Below are 24,258 nucleotides of genomic sequence, written 5' to 3'. Positions count from 1 at the left end.
ATTGCAGCTAATTAAATACAAAATTATGTTCATGAGAAGGCCAACAAGTCCCTTCTCTTGGACAAGGAGGCAGAGGGGCAATGTAGGTAGGATATTGCTGTCATGGCATCATCACTGACAAATCAGAATCATAAGATCATAGTATTGGTATCTGTCACAATTATACAGTAACACTTACATGTGTTAACAATGGACCTCAATAACAAAACTGAATCATATTCTGACTCAATGATAATAATTACAATTTCAAAAAGAGAAGAGAAGTGCACTTCTCTATGCTTCACACAAGCGTGGTTAGCTTTATACCAAAGGAAAAAATGTAAAACACAGAGTTCTTTGATAACTTTGTTGGTATAATTTTCTATTTATGTTCCTATGTCGATAATCCTAATGCCTTGTCAGAAGAAGCAAACTTAAATAAATAAAAAGGATGGGTCTTGCTGTCTGGAGAGGTAGAAGAAGAAATTTTAATAAGTGCTTCTAAAGAAAATAGACATATTTATAGCTAGATTTCATCTAAGGGTGTCATAGTTTTAATTCAAGCCTTTAAAGTCACATGAATAGTTAAACACTTAAATATAAGCACTATACCAAGTAATTAACCTGTTTATGACATAAAGGATTAAAGCTTAAATGTCTCTATTTTAAAGTTAGGAGTCCCCTCAATTCCAAAAGGAACAAAGTGATGTAGACACTTTCATTCACTCATTCATATTTAGCCCAACATGACTGGTTAAGGCCAATACCATTGCCTTTTGTCTCACACACTAATGACTCTTGCTATATTGCAGAGTTACCCCATTTAGAGACATTAACAATACCTTTTGGTTTAGTACTGAAAATGTTATTTCTCTTTACTATCTTTTTTACCTTAAGGTAGATGATCATGTTCATATTAATTACTTATATTTTGATAAAGGCCTTGCTATGCGGAACATAAATATGTAGTCCTTTTTTTGGTGATCAGAAAGAGATGTAGCTAGGAATAATGTGCACTTATTGGAAAAGAGTTAATGAGCCTCAAAATAATTATAGTGTGTTCATGCACGTTCTTTATTTGTATGTATGTTTACGTTATTATATGTATAAATAATAACATACATATCAAATTTGATTACTATCGAGGCAACATCTTTAGTATATATGTGTATAGAGATGTTGATATTTATTATAAAATTAAATTAAAGTTATATGATTGTGGACATGGTTTTAGACAATTGGAATTCACTTTAAAATAAATAAAAAGAATGGAAATATCAAGTAGATTATGTTTTTAATTGATAAATTATATGATTATTATAAACTACGAGGTACTAATTTTTTTATGTTTGAGCATCTAACTTCATATTGAATATAGCCACATCTATTTTGTTTATGTTGTGATTATTAGATGAACAAGATGTTAGTATATAGTTTTTATTTTGAATTTAGATAAGATGGCTAAGTTTTTGTCATAGTTGGGGAAAAAAGGGGTTATGAGTTGAAATGGAATTATTAATGTGGAGTATATAATATAATAAATATGAGGGATGTAACATAAGAAAAGAAGAAGAAAGTTTAACAAAGCCATAAAGGGGTGAATAATAATAACATTAGCAAATAAATAATAATAGGAATAAGGTTTAGGGTTCCCGGTTGCTGCTAACGGCGGTGTTTTCTCACTCCGACGGAATCGAAGCTCCTCTTTTGGTACCATTCCTCTCTCTCTCTCTCTCTCTCTCTTCTTATTTACATTATTTCCATCAATTCTTTCAAATCATCCTCCTCTTTCACCTACGTTTCATGTTTTCAGATTAACACAACGTTCTAACTTTCTTCATCTGTTTTCTCACTGCTACTATTTTGTTTCAACTTCAACATTAATGAATATTTTGTTGTTGTTGTTGTTGTTGTTGTAGAATAAGAATAAAACATGAAGCGCAAGCGTGGCCATAAGAATAAGAAGGGGAAGACAAAAGGTACAACCAACCCTACAATCGATACTAATGAAGGGTTTCAAAACAAGGAACAAGGTTCCCCCTTTCATGAATTTGGTTATGATAAAGATAATAACTCTGGAATGGAAGCTCACACCCCTTCTTCAACCGGGACTTATCACAATTACAGTCCTGCTCCGGCTGTTGGCCGCGTTAAGGTCAAGCTTAGGACACCAAAGATGTTGGACTCTCAACCAACCTCATCTGATGCTCTCACACACAGTGATACCGACAAGAGTAACCACCAACATGGCTTTGACAAGCATGCTGATAGATTAGAAGATAGTGTTACTTCATTGTGTGTCCCATCAAAGAGACCGGGCAGCATCAAAATTAAGTCATCTAAGATGTTGGGATCCAATGCTGGGACACCTTTCTCAGCTTGCTCAGAGATTTCACACCAAAAACAAACAAAGAATCCTCCATACAATAAGCAAGAATTGGATGCTTCCTTACTGGTGTGTGTTGCAAATTTACTTTGTTATTGTCAAACTGTTCCATTCATTCTCAATTATTAATGCATTACTTGGTAGTGATGTTGTCTTTTCGTTGCCTTTCTTCTGCACAGATTATAAGGAAGGTAATGAAAATGGATGCTGCTGAACCCTTCAATGTTCCTGTTAATCCTGAAGCTCTCGGAATTCCTGTAAGTACAAATATGTTCAAGCCAATTTTCCGTGGATTGTTGATGTATACTTATTTTATGTTTGGTTCCCCCTTCCCTTATGGCATTAGAGGTTATTCTACAAGGATCTATGATATTTATTCAGCCATAGAGACTAATGTGGTTCTTTTCAAAAATTGAACAAAAAACAAGTTATTTTATTTTTTAGTCACGTTTACATGTGTCTAATGTCATAATGCTGTATGGGACCAGGACTATTTCAATATCATAGACACGCCAATGGATTTTGGAACTATTTGCAGAAGACTTGAAAATAATGAGAAGTATATGAATTCGGAGGATGTCTTCAAGGATGTTCAATATATTTGGGACAACTGTTATAAGTACAACAATAAGGGTGACTATATCTTGGATCTTATGAGGCGAGTAAAGAAGAATTTTATGAAGTACTGGGCTTCAGTTGGATTGTACACTGAACCATCAAAAGGGACTAAGGGTGAGAAGTCTCTGTGTGTATATTATTTTCTACTTAAAGTACCCCCCTCCCTTTTCATTTGAGAAGACTATAGACATAAAGCACTTAGAGAGGTCATAACCCTACCCTCATAAATGAAGAAGATGAAAATTACCCATTTAAGGAAAGTAGAAGTGGAATAGAAATCACTGGCTCATATTTGTTTTGTGCACTCTGTATATGATCTCCATTTCATGTAACACTACCATGGTATTCTGATATCAACATCTATTCTTATGGATCATTATAGAGAGGACTACATCAGATGATATTGCACTGTCCGGCGATGGAAAAGTAAAGAAGCAGAAGACAAAAAAACGCCACGGGTGTGTATTTCCAAACTTAAATTTAACCATATTTATCATATGACATTATAATTCCTTATGTTGCAATTATACTTATAATGGAAACGACTGAACTATCATATCAGTAGAATCTAATGAAATCTCTTGTCGATCGAATGTTTGGGTTTATTATGATCAATTGTGAACTAATATACCTGTCTCCTGAAATTTGATACACACCTGATAATGTATTTTTCCTTCAACTTAAGTTTGGTAAAATCTTGTATGAACTTGGGTGATCTAAAACAGATATTAATATCTAAACGAGTTTTAAAAGAGTTCATACTTTTTACATCCTTCCATGTGCCATTGTATCTATGGTGACAATTGTTAATGGTAATGGTGATTCATTAAAATGATTTGCATGATTAAGTTTTATTATCTTTGCAGAAGACACCATAAGCATGATTGTTTATGTGCTATTTGTGTGCTGAAGCGCCGTAGGAGGGAACGGGAGGAGAATGCTCGAATTGCTAAAGGCAATTTTGGAACTGGTGGTGATATGCATACTAAAGAGTTTAAGCAAGAGGTATTATAATGGTTTATGCTCTGAACAAAATGTGTTTTTTTTGTAATAATTAACATAAAGTATAATACTTGTCCTTTTCTGATGCCAGTTATTTTATGTGTTCTTAAATATCGTTTGCATATCAACAGCTTGTTCCCATATGCCATTAATGAAATATATCCCACGTCACGTCCTCAACTCCCAATTTCTCCTATACCCGTACTTTATATGATTTTTTAACCAAATCTGGGTTGCAAGCCGTACCATCTATTTAAAGGCGAGCCATGTTTATCACAGTTAATGATTTTGGTATCAATTTAGTAATGTCGGAACTCATCTACTTTTAGTCCTATTCATTATGCCAATTATCTCTTTTTTTCAATACGAATTCTTTTTGTTGAGGGTGAGCCTTTGCGTAACGTTAAGGTTGTGTGGCTTGTGACTTGGAGGTCATGGGTTCAATTCCGGTAAGCTTGCGAAGGACCGAAGGTAAGACTTCGCACATCTAGCATCACCAGACCGTACTAGGTGGGAGCATCCTTTTGCTGATTATGGTAAAATACTGTTTATGTTAGATGTCATGAAGATGATATTCTCTTCTATCCAAAAAAAACGATGCTGACATTCTCCCATTTGATTTCCAATTCCTTTGGGATTATATGATCCCAGACATCAAAATGAGGGTCAGGGCAATAAGCAATGGAAAAATCTAAAATTGTTTTGGCCTTGTTAGCATATACTATAAGTAGACAAATAAATTAACATAGCTTTCTAATCACGTCTTGTTGAAGGAGCCAATGCTTGTAGAGAGCCCTGGTGAGGAGGATTCATCATCAAATACGGATGAATCGATGGGTACTGATGGAGATGGTGAGGCAGACAAAGGAGATATGGTGAAAATGGACATTAGTGAGAAACAACACAGCCCTTCTGAGGGAAAGCATGGGAACATTGATGTCGATGATGATGACGATGACATTGAAGATGATCGTGACCAGGAGGAAGGGGAGGAGGAAGAGGATGGAGAAGAAGACGAGGAAGATATTGAAATGGATAGTCAAAAGAGAGAAACGGATGAATCTTTGAAGCAGTCACAGCATGGTCTAATCTTGGTAGAGAAATCAAAAGTCGGAGATGCAAATGTTCTTCGTGATGAATATACAACAATGCAACAAGGGCAAGCTACAGCAGTCCCACAACAGAAACAAAAGGTATTTGGATGTTTATGCTTAAAAAAAGTGAATTTACCAAGAAAAAAACGATTTCTTTGAGAACATAGCTTCTCTTAAAAGCCTGTTTTTTCCCCATTCAATTTATACATTTTAGTAAAAGGTCAACCAAACAAGCATGTAAGTGTACTTAATAGTTTAATCTGTTTGTAGGAGTCACAAGGTAAGCATCAGAGAGCAAAGCTGCTTAAGAGCTTATACATTGAAAACCCCAAGCTTGCAAGCTTATGTGGAATTCTCTTCCCCAAAAATAGTGACTCTGTGTGGAGTGGAGCACATTCACTAATACAGCAGCATCGGGATCCAGCTCGTACTAGTTCAATTCACGCAGCTATTACAAGTTTCATGGAGTAATTTCTCATTTTAATGAGTTTCCTACTTACTACCAACCTTGCTAGTACCATAGTTCATTTGTTTTCATTGCTAAATGTATCATAATAACAATTTAGTAGCAGCAAAAGAGATTTTGTGGTTCGTTTTCATTTGGAGGGAGAGCCATTAAGCTAACAAGCCAAAATTCATTTTCAATTTTTGTTAACTATTTGGGTGTGCTCAAAAACTTCAAAATTTGGAATTAAGTTGAAAGAGTGTTATTCATAAGAAATTCTATACAATACGTTTATTTATTAAAAAACAATATGTAGTATTTTTAAAAGAAAATCTTTAGGTTATTTTTTGTTTTTATTATACTAATTTCTTTTGACTTTTTATATTAGTGTGGAAAACGAGAGAAATGGATAAAAGAATCTGAGTGAAACCATTTTATACAAGCGTTGCCTTAAACAATTGTAAATGATGTGTTATATAAGATATGATTAAGATTTTTAGTTTTCCAACATTGAAATTGTACTTTTGGTTAAAAGATTTGTTTTACATCATAAAATAGATAAAAGCTAAGATGATTGAATGTTGCAATGTATTGTCCATAACATCCTTTATTTTAGGAAGAAAAAATGAGACACTGGAGATTATAAAAACAAAACTGACATTACCTTTCCTGATTCCTACTCAGAAAACCCTTATAAAATAAAACATAGACATGCACTACTCAACGGAGATTTCGAAGGTAAATAGCAAGTAAAAAAATTGAGGAAGCAATTCATCTAGGCATTTGTCATTGCATGCATTTTCAGCATGTTGCAAGAAAAATGGGAATACAACATTGTCAACAAGAAACAAGGATAAGTAGGTTTAAGTTTGTTTAGGAGTGTAAATTTTTTTCCTTCTCTAAACCGGAAATTTGGGTAGATTCAAAGTCCACCCAGACGTGGCCACGCCTATCTAGCTAACTAAGGAGGAAATGCCAAACAACAAAAGTACACTGCCATAGTTCCACAAAAGACAATTACCCAACCACAGGGGTGAGGTGAGGTGGGGTTGGGAGGGCCTCTAATTCTACAATGAATCATCAAATTTGATAACATTTAAGAATTAGGCACCACGGGTCATTTTCATCCTTGGCATTGACTTCTTCATTTGACGAGCTCGCTCTTTTGCTTCTTTCTTTCGAATAGCCTCTGCACTGAGCTTTGCCTCCGCCTCCTCCAACATCTTTTTCTTCTCTGCCTTTTTTCTCTGCATGGCCTCTTGTTGTGCATAGCGGAGTTCACGCTGAGCCTCTTGTGCAGCCTTTTGTCGGGCAGTCTCTGTCTTAGAACGAGCCTGCATTATGCACACAAGAGTCAGTCAATGACCAAACATAAGATATTGATGAATCACAGAGCAAGAATACATTGGTAATAAGATAGAGGAAGTTCACCCACCTGAGAACTTAGTTTATATCTTCCGATCAAGTCAATATAGTATGGAACAAGAGCCACCAGTCGTGTCATATCAGCCATGTTACTAGCAGCTGGAAGCACAAACTTGAACAACAATACCTTCTTGTGTATACCAGAGTGTTGGTCAGAGAAATGCAATGATATTAAACCTTTTCCAACTTTCTCATAAGCTCTATCACCAAAAACCTGCAGTATATCAATAATTGTGCATTTGAGTCCAATGAATGAAGTTAATGAACCAAGATAAACATTTCACATAACATACTCAAACTTCACATAATCTTGAATACAATTTCAAAAGGAAGCCCAATGTAATGGCATTTCCTTATCAGTAAAACACTTGTGCATGTACAGTTCACAGATATGGCATCAAGAGTGTAACATGTAACCAACAAGCAGTGTCTTAGAAATCTCAACACTCCTAATTGACCCAAATATATGCTAAAAAACAACAAGACAACTTCCATGAGCCTATATAACCTTGAAAGTTGAAACTCATACGTTCACCGTGGCCTATATAACCTTGAAAGTTGAAACTCATACGTTCACCGTGGCCTATATAACCTTGAAAGTTGAAACTCATACGTTCACCGTGGCCTATATGATATGTAGAAATTGCCAGCACTCAGCAAAGAGAAACAGAATAGAGAAGAAACTCAAAAAAATAATGATTAAAAGGTATCACGACGGGGAACAAAGAATAACTTAAAATCATGTCTTAGCTAGATTGAACAAATAATATTGATCAATAAATTCATAAAACAGTTTGATAAAGAATAATTCTCTTTAAGCTTCTGATCCTTAGTATTCGGAGAGGACACACACTTCTATCTGCATCAATTAGAATAGGAAGAGAGAAGTCATTTACACGAACTGATTTGTGGATAGCTGAAGACAAAGCTATAAAAAACAATTTTGTCCTTCCCTATTCTTAAATTCTTATGCAATTCACTCTTCGTCGACAAGTTAGAAACTCAAAAGAAATTGAAGCGTTTATCTATTGTATTTAGTTTTAGTTTCTATGATTCTATCATTTATATAATAGACTTGTACAGAGAATCCATGGTCAACTTTCTTATACTTGTACAAACAATCCATAATCAACTTTCTTACACTTGTAGTCTTCAAGTCCAAATGCACATCCATAATGAAAAAAGCATTGCTCATTAGTCATTAGTAATGAAATTTCTAGCATTGGAGTTTTAAACAAAGCAATGAAGTCCATAGTTACTAGGAACAGTGAATTTGGTAAGCTTCTGTAGTCAAGGTTATCGAGCAAGCCTAGTGACTATGGCCATCAAACAAGTTACAAGATCACACATGAAAATTCAATAATAAAAACATTGAAGTGTTAAATAAAGCAATGAACCATAGTTACTAAGAGAGTGGGAACAATATGGGTAGGTATAGTGATTCCTCACTTTTTACACTATTATCACAATTCACAAGACCTCCTTTAAGGTTTAAGGTGAAGCTGGTACACAATAGGCAGGGTTGACGAGTGAACCTAGTAACTATGAAATGGAGCAATCAATCAAGTAAAGACTATCATACATGACACATAAAAATGGAATGATAACAACATTATTAAAAACGAATGAATGAATGAATGAATGAATTTGACCTGATCAATAACGGCATCGGTGATCAAATCAGCAGCAACTTCCTTGGACTCAGAAACAACAGCAAGGTCATCAGAAACCCATTTCTTAGCATTAGGAGGGGTTAAGAGAGTGGCGAACCTCTGCAAATCCCTCACATCCTTGTGCATAGCCTTGGCAGCCTTCTTCTTGGACATTGCAAACACAACATGGTCCATAGCATCATCATTCATATAAACCTCAAAACTAATCTCATCCCTAGTTGGAACAATCATGTTATAGATCCTAGCAATGAGATCATGCCGGCTCTTCAGCTCCAACGTGGCCAACAAACCTTGGCAATACCTTCTCCCACTGGCGTAGAACTTGAAAGTTGTTTGACCCTCTTTCAACAACAAAGGAGAATCGTCACCGCCATCACCGATCCCGAGAAGGCTGAAATTCTTCTCAAAAATGGAATCTTTGGCTGCAAATTGAGCAGCCCATGAAAGAGCAATGTTCTCATTCTCTTTCTTTCCGGTGAAGTAATTGATGGCGAAGATGATCAAAAAACTTCCGCACAAGATCTCAACCGTGAAGGATCGAGAAGAATTGGGAGGTTGGGGATCGGAATGAGAGGAATTATTGGGCGATTTGGGATGAGTAGGTATATGATCAGGGTTTGATGAATGGTGTTGTTGTTGTTGAATGGGTAGGCCTTCGAATTCATCTTCGTCCCATACATCAGTGAAAGTGTTAGGGGTTGGATTGGGGAGATCGGAAGGTGGAGAATTGGGTTGTTGATCGGAAGATGGATTTGGAGTGAGTTTTGTGTTGATGGGTTGGAGAGAAGAGGGATCGATGTCTTGGAAGACATCATCATCGTCATCATATTCAGCTTCGAAACCTTCGAAATGAGGGGAAGAAGAAGAAGAAGAAGAAAGAGAGAGAGTGAAAAAGAGAAAGAGAAACAAAAGAGAGCACCACACCTTTCCCATCGTTTGATTCATTGATAGAAAAGAAGAGATTTGTATATATTTATTAAGATTAGATTAGATTACAACTTTTATTATCAGAAACTTCCGGGTTAACGGGCTGGGTTCTGCCCCTCATAAATCATAACATATCATTAATCCATAACTCATTTATTATTATATTATTCACCATTTATTTATATTACTATTACAAGCAGTGTCAAACGTGAATAAACACACCAAACATCAAAGATCAATGGCTAACATCTCCATTTTTATATTGTTCTCATTGTTAATGCTCTCTCTCTATATATATATTGTTCTATCAAATGTGAAGGTAAGATGGTAGCTCAGCATTACACATGACTGGTAAGGAATTCCCCTATTTGGTTCCACAATTCCAATCAGAATACGCGCATTACTAACAATAACCATCACATCATAAAAGAATGAAATTTCCATTATAAATTAACCCACTCCATCTATTTGTTTACATGATGACTATTTTTTTTATATGATGACTATATTTCTTTTCCATTATAATGTATTTTTTCTAATGCTATTTATTATTTGACTAATCTTTTGATATTTTTTCCAAGTTTGAAGGTTTGTAACCTACTCATGTTTTTGGATTACTTTTTCCCAAGTTTGAAGGTGGTGCAATATTTGAAGAGGTTCAGAAAATGGGTTGCAATGTTTGAAACTGTAAGTCTTATTTTATGATTAGTCTCTCACATGTATAACCTCATTTGAAGGGTGAACATAATGATGAACATAATATATCTATACAATATATCTTTCTTTCTCTTCATTCTTATTTCAGGAACAAAAATGTTTTAAGGAAAAGGGGTCTCCTTGTGTTTTAAGGAAAGGTTTGCCAACTGGGATTCAAGGCTGTTTGATCGACGATGGCCATGGCCAGCAGATGGTTGCTGTGGTGGCTGTTGCTGCTGCTGATATAATGCACGCAATCTTCCGATCTCTCTTTCCAGTACCTCCTGCTCCACTGAATTTCACATTGCATAAACATACATCAATGTTGGATAAAAATCAAATAGGCTAGCATTTCCAGGTTAACATTTCCACAGAACAGAGGAATTCCAAATTACTTGAAACTTACAGTATTTGATTAGCTGCTCTTGTGCTAAACTTTCTAAGCGATGCTTGAGAGCTTTATTCTCCATACTGAGGATAAGATTCTGCTGGTTAAGAAATTCAAGCTCCGCTGATACTTCGGACCCTTCTGCCTATTGTTGACGAATAAAGAATCAGAATCAGATTTTTCAAATACTGAGAATGGATTTTCAATAAACATCACTCAGAAATCATGCACACTATTGCCTTATGCTGAAACCCACCTGTAAACCACAAACATTCCTTTCCAATTCAGCTATGTATTGAAGTTTACGGACCCGTGAACGTTGAGCAAATTGCCTGCAATAAAAACTTGTTTCAGAATTTTTTTCCCTAGCCAATTTCCATATATAAATCCATTGTAGCATAAAAGAAGACAATACTGCTTCACCCCTCATATTCCCTATTTTTCTTTACAACTGAGAATAGTAACACAGACTTAACTCTATCTCTATGTCACAACTAATTGTTATATCTTTCCTACTTTAAGTATTTATTTAAAAGTTAAGCACCATGTGCATAACCCTGCATTTACTCTTATAACTTTTTGTTAAGTACTATCTGGACAAACTTTAAAAAAGTCAATAATGCAACACGACTTCATGGCTATGCTACAAATAAGCAGACTTCAAGGAGAAGCAAATGGGGAGAGAAAAGGAGCAGAGAAACAAAACATTCATCAGAACTTGCAGGCTTGCAGCCTCCAAGTCATATATGTGCTAAAATCAATGAGATTACTGTAATAATGATAAATTCAGAAAAACAAAGAAAGTAACTACATACTGTTTAGCACGTTTTGTATCAGATTCAGAAGCAGCTGATTTTGTATTTGTACCATCCTTTCTTTCGGACAATGACTTTGCATCCTGTGCAACAGATTCAACTAAATCATGCTTTTCGTTCGCAGTTGATGGAACCCCATCTGCTTCATGTGGTGGGCATGACGATCCCGAACTCTGAATAGCAACATTGTCTTTGCCAGAGGGAACATTTAAACAAGAATCCCATGCCCTACTCTTCGGTTTTGTTGATTTCATTTCTGTATGCATGGGCATATGATGCACATCTTTGCAGTGATCAAAGTCTTGAGATGACCAAGATGGGATAGATACCATATTCCTAAACCCATATTCATTCTGGTCTGCATAACCAATGTTAGAAACGACAGCTGAGTCTAAGTACGCAAATGAATCACTTGACGAACGCCGATGACCAGCCTTTCTAACAGGTGTATCTGGCTCATTAAGAAGATCATCAAGCCATGAAGGTTGCTCCTCCATAACAATGCTCTCGGATGAAGTACGGTGGTGGTATGTTTTTCCCTCTCTAGGTTTCTGCACAACCTTCGAGCCAATTGCAGGGTTTGGCATGTAATCAGCATATGCTTGGGAGACACTGGGAAATGGGATTTTAGGAGGAAGCAGTGCGTGCTTTCCAGAATACATCAAGTTTCTGATGCTTGATGAGCTCTTTGAATTTGCCATACAAGAACTGATACCTGCAAAAAAACATGCTATTAATTACCAAAAAATGTAGCTAAATAATACGATAAAATATAAAGGTAAAGAACAAAGAAAAGATTACAGACTATTTCTGAATGAACTTCCAGAGAAAAAATAAAGAAGATGATGTGATCCTACGTTCTTAAGGTCCTACTTACCAGTCAAAAAATATAACCAAACATTGAGAATGTCATACTCCATGGCAGTATAATACAAATACATATAAAAGCACAAGCATGTCTATAGATGTTAAAAATCCAAATATTTGAAACTGGATGTTTACGTGAATAAATGAATGGACTCACAGTCATGGTAGATTCCTGATTCAACATATTTTTTATTTATTAAGAGTCTAGGAAAAAGGCTTGGTTGTTGTAAGAGTCTAGGAAGATAGGGAATCTGTATGTTACCAAAGCAGCTTCACAAGAAAAAATCTAAATAAAAAAGAATCAGCAATCTCAACAACCATAGATGGAAAAATAGATCCATCATTAAGATAAATCCCTAAGATCTACATAACCGAAGAAATCATAGTTCATAAATGAATAAACATCATTAAGACAAAACTCCACATCCCACTGGCAACTTTATGAATCTCTCCTTTTCTTTGTTGCCCCAAATTCAATTCTAAAGTTTGTCCAGTCATTTCATGAACGACCCAAAATTTGCAGTTTATATCGATATTATTCCAGATAATTAACTAATGTTGCCTGCCCTCCCCTTGCAGTACAAGAGCATCAAATATTGATTGGTCATTGGTCCATGCATTTACAATTTCCATTACAAGCAATGCACACATCATTTAAATAGTAAGAATCAAGTTAGCAAACACAATTACATGTTATTATTGATCATGCATAATGACCAACAATGTTTAAAGAAACTTCAAACTGATTTTATTTATTGGCTGCTCATTTGACATAAAAATAAATATCAAATCAGAACAATGCTTACCATACCTTGCAAGGAAACATTTCACTGCCTATGTAACAGTAAAAAAACATTTTTTTTTTAAAAACACTTATTGAAATGAGACCTCCAATCCACACTTCAGGTTCAATAAATGTTGTTCTCTCTCTCAATTAGCAAAAGTTTCTCTTTTTTATTTTATACCCACAGGTCCCATGTGAGAACAAAATCAAATATCAAAACTTTACTTCGCTTCCTTTCCTTTAGAATCCACCGAAATACGAATTCACGGAAGAAAAAAGAAATGATGGAATGTAGAGTGAGGGTTGAAGCATTAATTTGAAGGAATTGAGCATGGAAATGGAAATTGATTGGATTGGCATTAATTTTGTTATAGAAAACCGAACAAAAAAAGTAAAGTAAAAAACTGACCTTTGGAGAATGAAGATTGGAGATCCCCAAATGCAATGCAAAAGGGGGCTTGAAACTGAAATGGGGATTCTACTTTCTAAGGGGGAAACTCTCTTTCTCTCTCTCTCTCTCTCTCTCTCTCTCTATTTCTCTCTCACTATTTCTCTCTCTCTCTCTCTCTCTCACTATTTCTCTCTCTCTCTCAATTGGTAGGTAATAATAACATCTATTTTTCCTGAACTTGGTTGGTTGAGGAAGGACAAAGAAATTGACACAGCAAGTTACAACCCCACACTTATGGAGACAAGAGATTTTAACTTTGTTATTTTTTTGAACCTATATCATGCACACTCAGACTCACCTATGTCATGCATCTTCAACTACACTCACCCTTCATGCATCTTCTTCAACCTCTATTACACTCACCCTTCATACCCTTCATGCATCTTCAACTAACCTATGTCATCTTACACTCAGACTCACCTTCTTTCTCAATCTTCTGATCTTCTCACTTTAACTGCAACTGCGTGTTAGGGTATATAACTGTGTCAGTCACTACGTCAATGCTTTAGGATTTGGGCATCACTATATAAATCATTCAATAATCAATACATAAATGTCTGAGTTGCTTTTTATATTTTAATTCAATTAAATCAAAAATACAAAAAGACAAATTATTAGTCAAATTCAAAATTAGCTACAGAAAAATCTCCTTCCAAAAAATACTGAAAATGTCTATTATAAAAATTAATTAATTTAGCAATGAAATCTCTTTCAATGAAGATAATAATAAATTAATACATAAATTATTTTTTATTGATAAAAATAATCATTATTGCTAAAAAAATTAATGTTCTGTAAATGAGAGAAACTAAAAACCAGTGTAGTTTTCTAATAGAAAAAAAGACGAGTTAGATTGATAAAAAATGAATTAGTATAAAGTTTTATATACCATTCATATATTATTCATGTTAATATATTAATTATTTATATCGAAGAGTTAATAACAATTACTGTATAAATGACAGTGTATTGGTCTCATATTTAACCTATGTTTTTTTTGACTCGTTTAATATTTATACATTGATATTAATGTTGTCGTGTAGTGAGAAGTGGATGTACAGAGATTTGATGATTGCAGCATAACATAATCACTCTCTTTTTCTAACTCTGAACTCTCAAGTTTGAAGTCTGAACACACAACACACAACAGTACACACTACAATACAATACAACACAACACACTACAGTACACACTACAATACAACACAACACAGACACAGACACAGACTTGTCCCTTTTCTCACCTGATCCGCTTCTGGGTATCTTCAAAGTTTGCAAATTTCAATGGAAAAGTACGAGCTTGTCAAGGATATAGGAGCTGGCAATTTTGGGGTTGCTAGGCTTATGCGTAACAAAGACACCAAGGAGCTTGTTGCCATGAAATTCATTGAACGTGGTCACAAGGTTCCTTCTTCCATTTTTTTCATTAACTATCATTCTTCACTTCTCTTCACAACTATAATTGAATTGGTTGCACACAACTTAAGTACCTAAGTTCGTTCACATATATAAACAAATGTCTATGTTTCTCTTTGAATGTGTTTTTATTTATTAATTATTTTTTACTTTCTTTTTGTTGCACATACTTTTGTATGTCCATGTTGAAACATATCTACTTTTATTTTGTTTAAATTGACGTTATATTTTCTTCAGATAGATGAGAATGTTGCAAGGGAAATCATAAACCATAGAAGTCTATGCCATCCCAACATCATTCGCTTCAAGGAGGTACGTATATGTATCATCTTCCTTGTTGTGCTTGGAGAAAGGTTTTAAATTGCGGTTGCCGTCGTCGTCACAATTTTGGTTACATTGTGTTTACCACAACAGTGGATGTTAACGGGAAAATGCAGCACGGTGCACTTGCCTAGATTACCAACCCACAATATATTTTGGCCACAATTTAAAACCTTGATCAAGAGTAATAGCTTAGCTTGTATCGTCTTTTGGTTGTTTAATATGGGAGTTCGATTTTACAGGTGGTGTTGACTCCCACACACCTTGGAATAGTTATGGAGTATGCATCAGGTGGAGAGCTCTTTGAACGAATTTGCAATGCTGGAAGGTTCAGTGAAGATGAGGTTTGCGCCCATATCTTTCGCTATATTTTTTGATGAGTAGATGTAGGAGGAGCATCTGTGTGCATGTTTTAGCAAAGTTTAAAATCAATAAACTTGGTAGGAAAAAATAATTGCATTTTGTCCTGAGAAGTACATGCTTAATTAACAAGTTTGAGGTATTAAATTTTGAGCCATTCCTCAATAGTTTCCTACTTGTTAAAGGCAAAAAGCTGCTTAGCCCCTCCCCCTCATTCTTAGAAAATGCAGGAAGAATCTATTATTTGTTTCTCATTGTTGTTGCATCCTCAAAATTTCCAGGCTCGATATTTCTTCCAGCAGCTAATTTCAGGAGTTTTCTACTGTCATTCCATGGTAAATGAAATGATTATTTTATGAATGGACTGTTTTTTTCCCAGTCTGCTGTGTAATATGTTATCTCGTCTCTATGCAATTTTCCTTCTTTTGCAGCAAATCTGCCATCGAGACTTGAAACTGGAGAACACCTTATTGGATGGCAGCCCTGCCCCACGTCTCAAAATTTGTGATTTTGGTTATTCTAAGGTTCAATTATGGAGTGATATCAGTACCAAATATTTTATTAAATAAATGATTAAAGGGCATATTGGACAAGTTTTGCTTCTGATCTCCTTTATTTTTGTAGTCGTCTCTGCTTCATTCAAGGCCTAAATCGACAGTGGGAACTCCAGCCTACATTGCACCAGAGGTTCTTTCACGCAGAGAATATGATGGAAAGGTAATTTTGTTCTATCAAGGATTATGATTCGGATTTTGACGGAATGGTTCAAAACATATACATGAACTTTTCTTTGTTAGATGAGACTAAGAAATTAAACACATGATAATTATGTTATTGACTCAAGGCCATCATGCATACACATTATTATAGATGCACATTTTGTTTAATGACCTTGATGGTCCGCATTTCATTGGCACACTTATATGGACAGAACAGTATGTGACAATTAGGTAGTTTGGAATGCATATTGCAAATATGTAGTGGTGCCTAATATCACTGCTTGTCCACCATTAGATTACTTGTATAGTTATTGATTGGGCTTACAACTGTACTTATCAAACTGCTGATTAAATGTCTATGAAGCTCTTTTTTCTAATGTAAGAGAGGAAACATTTGAAGCATTCAGCCCTTGATGGATGGAATGCTGCTTGATGTGTTTTGTGTATGTCAATGTTCATTTTCTTAGTCATTCTGTTTTTGTGTCTATTCAGATGGCAGATGTATGGTCCTGTGGAGTGACTCTTTATGTAATGCTGGTTGGGGCGTACCCATTCGAGGACCAAGAGGATCCCAAAAACTTCAGGAAAACCATAAATGTAATGTTTTTCTCTTCACACCTCAGTTGATAGATTTATAAAATGTTTACTCTTTCTGAGTCTTCACATTCTTATGCAGCGAATTATGGCTGTTCAATACACCATCCCAGACTATGTTCACACATCTCAAGACTGCAGACATCTGCTATCTCGCATTTTTGTGGCAAATCCATCTAGTGTACGTAGAGGTTATACTGCTGAAGAGCACTTCGGAGTTCTTATTTGTATAATTATTTATTGGTTTTCTTTAGGAACATTGTAAAAACTAAAGCTATGGCATACTAGTGTATGATGTCACTTGAAACTAGTTACATAATTGGTCAAAATTGCGTGATATGAGGGCACTCTGTAGTAAAATAACTTGTAACTCTATATTTTTGTTTACTGCAGAGAGTGACGATTAAGGAAATAAAGTCCCACCCATGGTTTTTAAAGAACTTGCCTAGAGAATTGACAGAAACGGCTCAAGCTGTCTACTACAGACAAGAAAATCCAACCTTTTCCCTCCAGTGCATTGAAGACATCATGAATATTGTTGAGGAGGCCAAAACTCCAGCTCCAGTTTCTCGATCAATTGGAGGGTTTGGGTGGGGTGGTGAAGAAGAAGATGATGAAATAGAAGCTGAGGAAGAAGATGAGTATGAAAAGAGAGTGAAGGAGGTGCTTGCTAGCGGAGAATTCAATATCAGTTAAATTAAAAGAATGTGTTAAGTTAATTCTTTGATAGTGCATTAGACTCCTGGTTTCATTTACTCTTCTTGGTTAAGTACAATATGAATAAAAACTAAAAATGACTGTATATGGTTGTTGGTTATGAGCTTAGAGATATGGTTTTTGATATATGCTTTTAAGTACTAAGTTGTCTTACTCAATGTTAAATATATCCAGCTATAAGTCCGATTAAAATATGAAAGTAGTAGAATATATTATTGTTAAACATAATATATTAAAATGGTTTAGATACATGGATATATTTTTGTACGTAACATCAAACGGACTACTTACACTATCACTGATCTCCACAAACCTAAGATGCACTGCTGACAACTTTACACACTGCTATATATACAAATGGTTGTGTACATTATCATCATTATTTCTGTACTTAACCAAATTACATCATCATAAGTTGTCGGTCAAATATTTATACCATGGCCCATGAACACTAACTGATATAGTAGCTGCCAAAATCAAAACACCAGCAGCTTCCATCACCCTTTCAGTCAGAACACCAGCCCCAATTCTCAGGAGAGCCATTTCTGCTAAATTTCTCCCACGGGGCCCACTACCCCCAAGCACAGCACCACGTAAAGCTGAATAGACAGCACTGAACACCCTCTCAAACACAGCATCCCCACCTTGCAAATTCTTTCCCAGCATCCTCCCAGCCACTTCCTTCCTTGATTTAACTTTCATTGCATCTTCTCCTTCAACTGCAGCCAAATTGCAAATCACTTCTACCATGTCTTTAATATCAGTGTCTTCAACACGGTCTACGAGATCCAAGAGTTGTTCAGCACACTTGGATACCATGTTATCCATTTCTGCAAGGCTAGTTACTGCTTTTTCACTTAGGAGAATCTGGCGGCATATAAGAATGCTGATATTCCAAAATGAGAGATAATCTAGTCATATATGCATGCACAATACATAAATTAGTACATCTCCAAGAATAAATCTCTTCTACTTACCTCGTAGAAATCACAATAATCTTCTGAAACTGAGCCTGAACAGACCTCAACCTAGTGAAGTTAAGGGATAAAGTTTCTGGCAAAACTTCTTGTGTGAAACCGGCTATTCCACTTACTAATTTTAGCAAACCAAGCCTCACAGCCAGATCAATTGGTTCTCCTTTGCATTCCGACTGCTGCTGGTTACCACCTGATCATGTAAGAAAACATACAAGCAGGTATTAAAATGAATGTCTGCCACTCTGCCTCAATAGCCGAAACAGTGAACTTTTTTGAAAGCAAATTTAAAGAATCAGGAATTGAAGTTTCATAAATAAATAAATAAAAATGTGAAGGATTTGCACCATCTGGAGATAAGGCCATTTGACTGCTTCCAGTTGCTTTGAGCCTAATATTTCCCCCAGTTCTGAGAGTAGTTGAAGGAAGCCATTCCTGGGATGAACGACCAGCCAATGTTGAGGAGAAACTCACATGTTCTTCCCACTCCTGATCTTTGCAATTCCAAACAGATGCCAGCCATCTAAAAGTTGAAGGTAGAGAGGTGCTGGAATAAGGAGGAGATCCATATCTCTTAGCAAAGGCATTCCTAAGGTAGTCCAGGCCAGCAGGCCCCTTTACCAAAGGCTCCATCAATCTTATGCGTGCTCTGCTTATCTCTTTCTTAAGAATCTGTCATAATGATTTGTTATGGCACATACTATAAAAACAAAAGTAAAACAAGTTTTAACTAGAGATAAGATTAAGCGAAGAGGGCCAATAAAGGAAAGTATATGCAAACAAACCTGAATATTTTCAAGGATAAATTGCAACCCCTTGACCAAGGCTATAACACATGCATTGTTCGACTCATCTTTAGATTGACATATTTCACTCAACTCGGAAAATAATTTCTGGTGTGTAGCCTTCATTATCTCCTCATTGGCTGGAGATGAGAGCTTCTGCAAACTGACAAGTGAAAACTCAAGAATTTGTCCAAGGTAATCAACATCCAGGTTACCCGATATCAGCACCTTCAGATATACAGAAAATAATATCAGAATAATAATTATAGAGTATGCTTTGCATCCAACAGCCATCACAGAGTGCAAGAAGAGAATATAGCCATGCCTGCTACTACCTGAGAAAGAATTTCTAAATCAATAGCTGCAAAAACATCCTCCTTCCAGCTTTGTGGGGCCATCTCACAAATTTCATCCCTAACTTCTCTCATGAGCTGAACAATCTGATCATAGTTTGGCTGCTCTTGCTTAACAGATTCCATGATACTATCCCAAAAGGCCTTCTCCATTGTCTGTTTTATTTTCCCCTGTGAGATGAAAAGGTAAGTGAAACAGAACTCATCACATATATCATCATCAGTCAGCAAATTTTAAAAATTATATACTGATTTGAATTGATAATTTTGGCAATGTCTTAAATTAGAGAGGCCTCTCATAGTTTGAGGGACAATATGAGCAGGGCAATATCAAAGATCAGAGTTCACTGGCTCTTACTAAAGCCTGATCCAAAATCAGCCATCAATTTAAGGTTAACAATTTTACAAACATGTACTAACCTCAATGCCGCTTTGAATCTGATCTACATCAAAGCCATCAGATAAACTACGGTGATGCTCATGGATAAATTCATTTACAAGAACTTCATTCTCTGTTACCATCTTTTCAGAGGAAGAGGACAGCTGACTATCTGAACCGGTTCTAGACACAGAGAAGCTGCACCCTCCAGGGGAAGTGGTGATCTCCTTAAAAAGGGAGCGAACTACTCGGTTTGGCTTATGATTGCTCTCATCTAAAATGTTTCTTTCACTCAAGCTAGCAACAGTAGGAAGTGGAGTTGGGGTTGGAGAAACAGACTGAGTCATTAGTGGAGTTGTAGGAAGCATAGACTGAGTCATTAGTGGAGTTGTTGGAAGCATAGACTGAGTCATTGGAGACCTCACTGAGCTTTCGTTATTATCCCCCACTCTGAAGTATCTAGCTCGAGTTTCAGACAGTGCACTTTCCATACGCTCAATCCCAGCATCTCCACTCAGGTGCTGCACCTTTTCTCTCAAAAGTTTCTGATCTTCGGTGACCTGCATTAAAAAATGCAAAAATAAGATGGGCCAAAGATTAATTAGTTTGGAACAATAAGAAAGCAGTTAAGGGATGACAAAATTGTATTTGAAAGTCTTCATCCATATTTTTAGGATTAAATTAATGAATTCAAGAAAACCTTCATAGAAAATGTTTGAGAATAGAAAAGTGGAAAAGTTTACTCGGTAAAAAAGAAACAAAGTCATTAATACTTCGTTATGTTACGAAAATAGTTTCATAAAGAACAACAACATTCAAAAAGAAAACCCATAACTATTCAAATGGAGAATTACCTGATTCTGAATAGCTTTCATATCATGAGTGAGATTACCACCAGCTCCTACAGGAGTTAACTTGCAAGTTTGAAGCATAGAAGCCTCAAGTTGGCAAGCTGCTCTAACTAAATCCTCCTCCAGTGACCGGGCATCCTTAACCTTCCATAAAACAAAAGAATTCAAGTACAAGCACCATGCTTTATCAAAAGCAGCAAGCTGAGATCTGAAGGTATAACGCTTAATAACTGCTGAGTCAGACTCCTCATCAGAAATTGGCACATCAAGAATAACCTTAATCAGAAACTCAAACATGTGGACAAATTCTTGTGCAGACTTGGCTAGAGCAATCTCACGTTCTCCCATTCCACTAAAAACTGCATCGGGATGACCCAGTATCATATAAGCACAAAGAACGATTCTCACTGGATACCTCGATAATCTAACTAAGCTCTTGTTTGACTCCCTGACCGAATCTACTTTCCTTGTGTCCCTGCTTCTCACGGAACTCCTACGAGTAGTCCTTTTCTTGGGTGTAGCAACTCGTTTGAGTAGATGATCAATGTTATCCAAGCTAGATAAATAATTGGAAGGAGCAACTATAGCAGATACTTTGAGGCGGATCTCTATCCTGTCAAGTAAAGCTTTCACAGTCTGAAGAGTATAAGCTGATTCAATCAGAAGAGCAAGCTGTTCAAAGGGCATTGACTTGACAGATTTCTCACTGATCCCAACCATGTCATATGCCTTTGCCAAGGCAAAGGTTGTTCCCTTCTGCCTTAGGAACTGCCTCCAGCACCTTAAAAAAGCTAATGTGGTTAGTAGAAGTTCTATAGTAATTTCTAGCAAAAAGCAAATAACACATGCATTTCTATTTTAAAGAGTAAAGAGTGATTACACCCCCGTTGTACTTCAGTTTTAAAGGGTACAAATTCAGCATAAAATAGGAAGCCAACATCTTGAAAATTAAGTTTTATATTCTAGGTCCACTCCACACTGACTAATGAAATGGTCAAATTAGCAAAGCTATCGAAATGTTGCAACAAAAATATTGCAATTCTGGAATGCAACTAACCTTGCTAGTTTTATGGAAAGATATTCTGCCTGATTTGCCATTCTATACCAGTTCTCGTGTGCATAACCATGCAACCTTCCCCTCTGCCTGAGATATTCAGCTCTTTGGCTTCTTGCCTTGATCAACATAAATTTGGAGTATTTTTTATAAACAAACACCACAAAATCTACTAGTTAAGGTATGGTCAGAATGAACTATAAAAATACAACAATTTTTTTCAAGCCAACACCATACCCTTTGTAATCGATCTTCCAACTGATCCTTCTTTATCCTTCTCTCAATCTCGCGCTGGTGAGATACACACTTCGCCACATGCTTCACCTGTGAGACTCGAGCATGTGCCTTTCTCTTCTCAGCTTCCAGCAATCTAAGTCGTTTTGTTTCAGCGGCAGCTCGTTTTTGGTGAATAGCCGCACGTACACATTCCTTATATTTGCTCTCTCGAGCCATCCTTTTCATCAATGACTGAGATGACCTTTCTCTAAGAGAAGCCCTTCTTTGTCTGTGAGCCTTGAGGATAAGCATCCTGTTGGCCTCTGCCTGCTGAACACGTGATTCCACTTTCGTCCCAAGCTTTGCACGTTCATTCTCATAACGCATTTGAACTCCAGTTTTTGCTGCTTGACGCAATTTGTCTAGCCTTGCCAAGCGCATCTGGGCCTTTGTCAAAAGGCTCAACCTATCAGCCAGGCAGTAAATTATCTCAATTACACAATAAAGCATAACTCATATGATATTAAAATAAATAATTTGTTTGTGTTCAAATCATGTTAAATTGTTGTAAAAAGGAAACAAATTAGACAATAAATTATATCCTAACTATTAAACCAAATGGCACATGTTATAGTCAAGTTTACATATGATAGTTAACGGTATACACTATATAAACTTCTCCAAGAAAATGGTATAACACTAGTGGGACGATAACACAACTAGTACATGCTAACAAATAAATGAAGGGATTATTAATTTATTCCAAATAAACATAAACATAATTGGCAAAAGACAAGAAAGAAAAAAGACTGATCCACAATTCCAACTTGGACACCAAAACTAACCAAAGCAACACATAATAAGTTAATAACAAATACAAGATTACAAGACACAGTGAGGAGCTTCATCATTTCGAAGCCAACCTCTTCTGTTCAGCAGCTTGCAGCCTTGCTTCTAGTCGCTGACCGAGATCTTCCTCCTGGGATGAACACCGAGAGGGGCTTCTCGGCTTCGGACGTGCTTTGCTTGAGAGTCTCTCATAGTACATCTGTGGTCAAGAGAAGTGTAAAGATAAATTTCCTGATGTGCAAATACTATTATTGTTTCCTAAATGCTCAAGGGACTGATAATTTGATCAGACATGAGCGAGAACATTAAAAAATGATAATTAGATGAAAAAAATAAAAGATCAGATAATATGACAAAAAGAGAAGAATCAATAAAAAAGAAACCACAACATGATATATACTAAAAACATTATTTGACTTCCAACCAAAAAAAGAAGGAAAAGTTGAAATCTTATACAATTCATAGACTAACCAATTAGAAGTTATCAGAAAGAGTGAAAAAGTTAGCACCCAGGAGTGAAAATGAAAATTGGGAGTATCTCATATCCTACCTAACACAGGAACAAATCTTGGACACAAAGCAAGAAAAGTAAGCAACGAATCAGAGAAAGTCTTCCTTTGGAATATCTAATTTCCAGAAATGAGAAAAGTTTGAATAGAGAAACTCAATCCAATAGATGATAATCTCGAAGTACTTGATTTTGTGATAAAGAAAGAAAGAAAGAAAGAAAGAAAGAAAGGGAGTGGATTGAGTATAGAATGGTAAGGACACCTGTCTCCGATGATCAGCATGACGAAGCTTCGCTTCGATTTCCTCCACTGTGCTTCGAGATGAAGACTTCCCCTCCGTGTCTAAGAGCCTTCGCCGGAGCCTCTTTGGCAACCTCGTCGGCAACTCGCCGTCTCTTAGCGGAAATTCTATAGCAATCCCTCCGGTGGTGGGTCTTCCATCCACTCCGGCAGCCATGAATTGAAGAAATTGATGATTAAGGAAACGACGTCGTGTTGAATAGAAAGATGATGAAGAAGAAGAAAGAGGAGCTTTGTTTTTGAAATGTGAAAAGGTGTGTTTGTTTGTGTTGGGGTTTATGTTTATAACCAAATGGAATGGAATGGAATGG

General features: G+C 36.1%; 5 protein-coding genes across 8 annotated transcripts; 2 read left to right on the top strand and 3 right to left on the bottom strand.

Annotated features, from left to right (window-relative positions):
* LOC109345705 (bromodomain-containing protein 2) lies at positions 1,595-5,676 on the top strand. Of its 2 annotated transcripts, XM_019584861.1 has the most exons (8): positions 1,595-1,689; positions 1,899-2,434; positions 2,545-2,622; positions 2,854-3,097; positions 3,366-3,441; positions 3,850-3,988; positions 4,759-5,178; positions 5,350-5,676. In XM_019584861.1, exons 2-8 carry the CDS (start codon positions 1,913-1,915, stop codon positions 5,548-5,550), a joined length of 1,680 nt encoding a protein of 559 aa, XP_019440406.1. In that variant the 5' UTR covers positions 1,595-1,689; positions 1,899-1,912; the 3' UTR covers positions 5,551-5,676. The 2 variants fall into 2 exon arrangements, with proteins under 2 accessions (XP_019440406.1, XP_019440407.1); XM_019584862.1 differs by lacking the exon at positions 1,595-1,689 and having other exon boundaries at positions 1,913-2,434; positions 3,381-3,441.
* Positions 6,282-9,583, bottom strand: LOC109345708 (uncharacterized protein At5g49945-like). Its single transcript, XM_019584866.1, has 3 exons — positions 8,602-9,583; positions 6,960-7,163; positions 6,282-6,858 (listed from the first exon to the last, which is right to left on the bottom strand). The coding sequence occupies exons 1-3, from the start codon at positions 9,565-9,567 to the stop codon at positions 6,628-6,630; spliced, it is 1,401 nt and encodes a 466-aa protein (XP_019440411.1). The 5' UTR covers positions 9,568-9,583; the 3' UTR covers positions 6,282-6,627.
* On the bottom strand, positions 10,228-13,636 carry LOC109345702 (uncharacterized protein At4g06598-like). Of its 2 annotated transcripts, none has more exons than XM_019584856.1 (5): positions 13,509-13,636; positions 11,449-12,156; positions 10,890-10,965; positions 10,652-10,778; positions 10,228-10,537 (listed from the first exon to the last, which is right to left on the bottom strand). In XM_019584856.1, exons 2-5 carry the CDS (start codon positions 12,147-12,149, stop codon positions 10,368-10,370), a joined length of 1,074 nt encoding a protein of 357 aa, XP_019440401.1. In that variant the 5' UTR covers positions 12,150-12,156; positions 13,509-13,636; the 3' UTR covers positions 10,228-10,367. The 2 variants fall into 2 exon arrangements, with proteins under 2 accessions (XP_019440401.1, XP_019440400.1); XM_019584855.1 differs by having other exon boundaries at positions 11,449-12,163; positions 13,509-13,635.
* On the top strand, positions 14,665-17,721 carry LOC109345694 (serine/threonine-protein kinase SRK2A). The gene is made up of 9 exons (XM_019584845.1): positions 14,665-14,954; positions 15,204-15,278; positions 15,530-15,631; positions 15,929-15,982; positions 16,079-16,171; positions 16,272-16,364; positions 16,859-16,963; positions 17,043-17,141; positions 17,354-17,721. The coding sequence occupies exons 1-9, from the start codon at positions 14,835-14,837 to the stop codon at positions 17,654-17,656; spliced, it is 1,044 nt and encodes a 347-aa protein (XP_019440390.1). The 5' UTR covers positions 14,665-14,834; the 3' UTR covers positions 17,657-17,721.
* LOC109345688 lies at positions 17,890-24,198 on the bottom strand. Of its 2 annotated transcripts, none has more exons than XM_019584836.1 (11): positions 23,910-24,198; positions 23,213-23,337; positions 22,311-22,755; positions 22,077-22,192; positions 21,023-21,800; positions 20,210-20,728; positions 19,772-19,960; positions 19,437-19,664; positions 18,999-19,323; positions 18,655-18,844; positions 17,890-18,563 (listed from the first exon to the last, which is right to left on the bottom strand). In XM_019584836.1, the coding sequence occupies exons 1-11, from the start codon at positions 24,102-24,104 to the stop codon at positions 18,086-18,088; spliced, it is 3,588 nt and encodes a 1,195-aa protein (XP_019440381.1). In that variant the 5' UTR covers positions 24,105-24,198; the 3' UTR covers positions 17,890-18,085. The 2 variants fall into 2 exon arrangements, with proteins under 2 accessions (XP_019440381.1, XP_019440382.1); XM_019584837.1 differs by having other exon boundaries at positions 18,655-18,841.

This window comes from Lupinus angustifolius, chromosome LG04 (genome assembly GCF_001865875.1).
Source record: "Lupinus angustifolius cultivar Tanjil chromosome LG04, LupAngTanjil_v1.0, whole genome shotgun sequence".
NCBI classification, from domain to species: Eukaryota; Viridiplantae; Streptophyta; class Magnoliopsida; order Fabales; family Fabaceae; genus Lupinus; species Lupinus angustifolius.
This window is presented reverse-complemented; position numbering and strand designations above follow the sequence as displayed.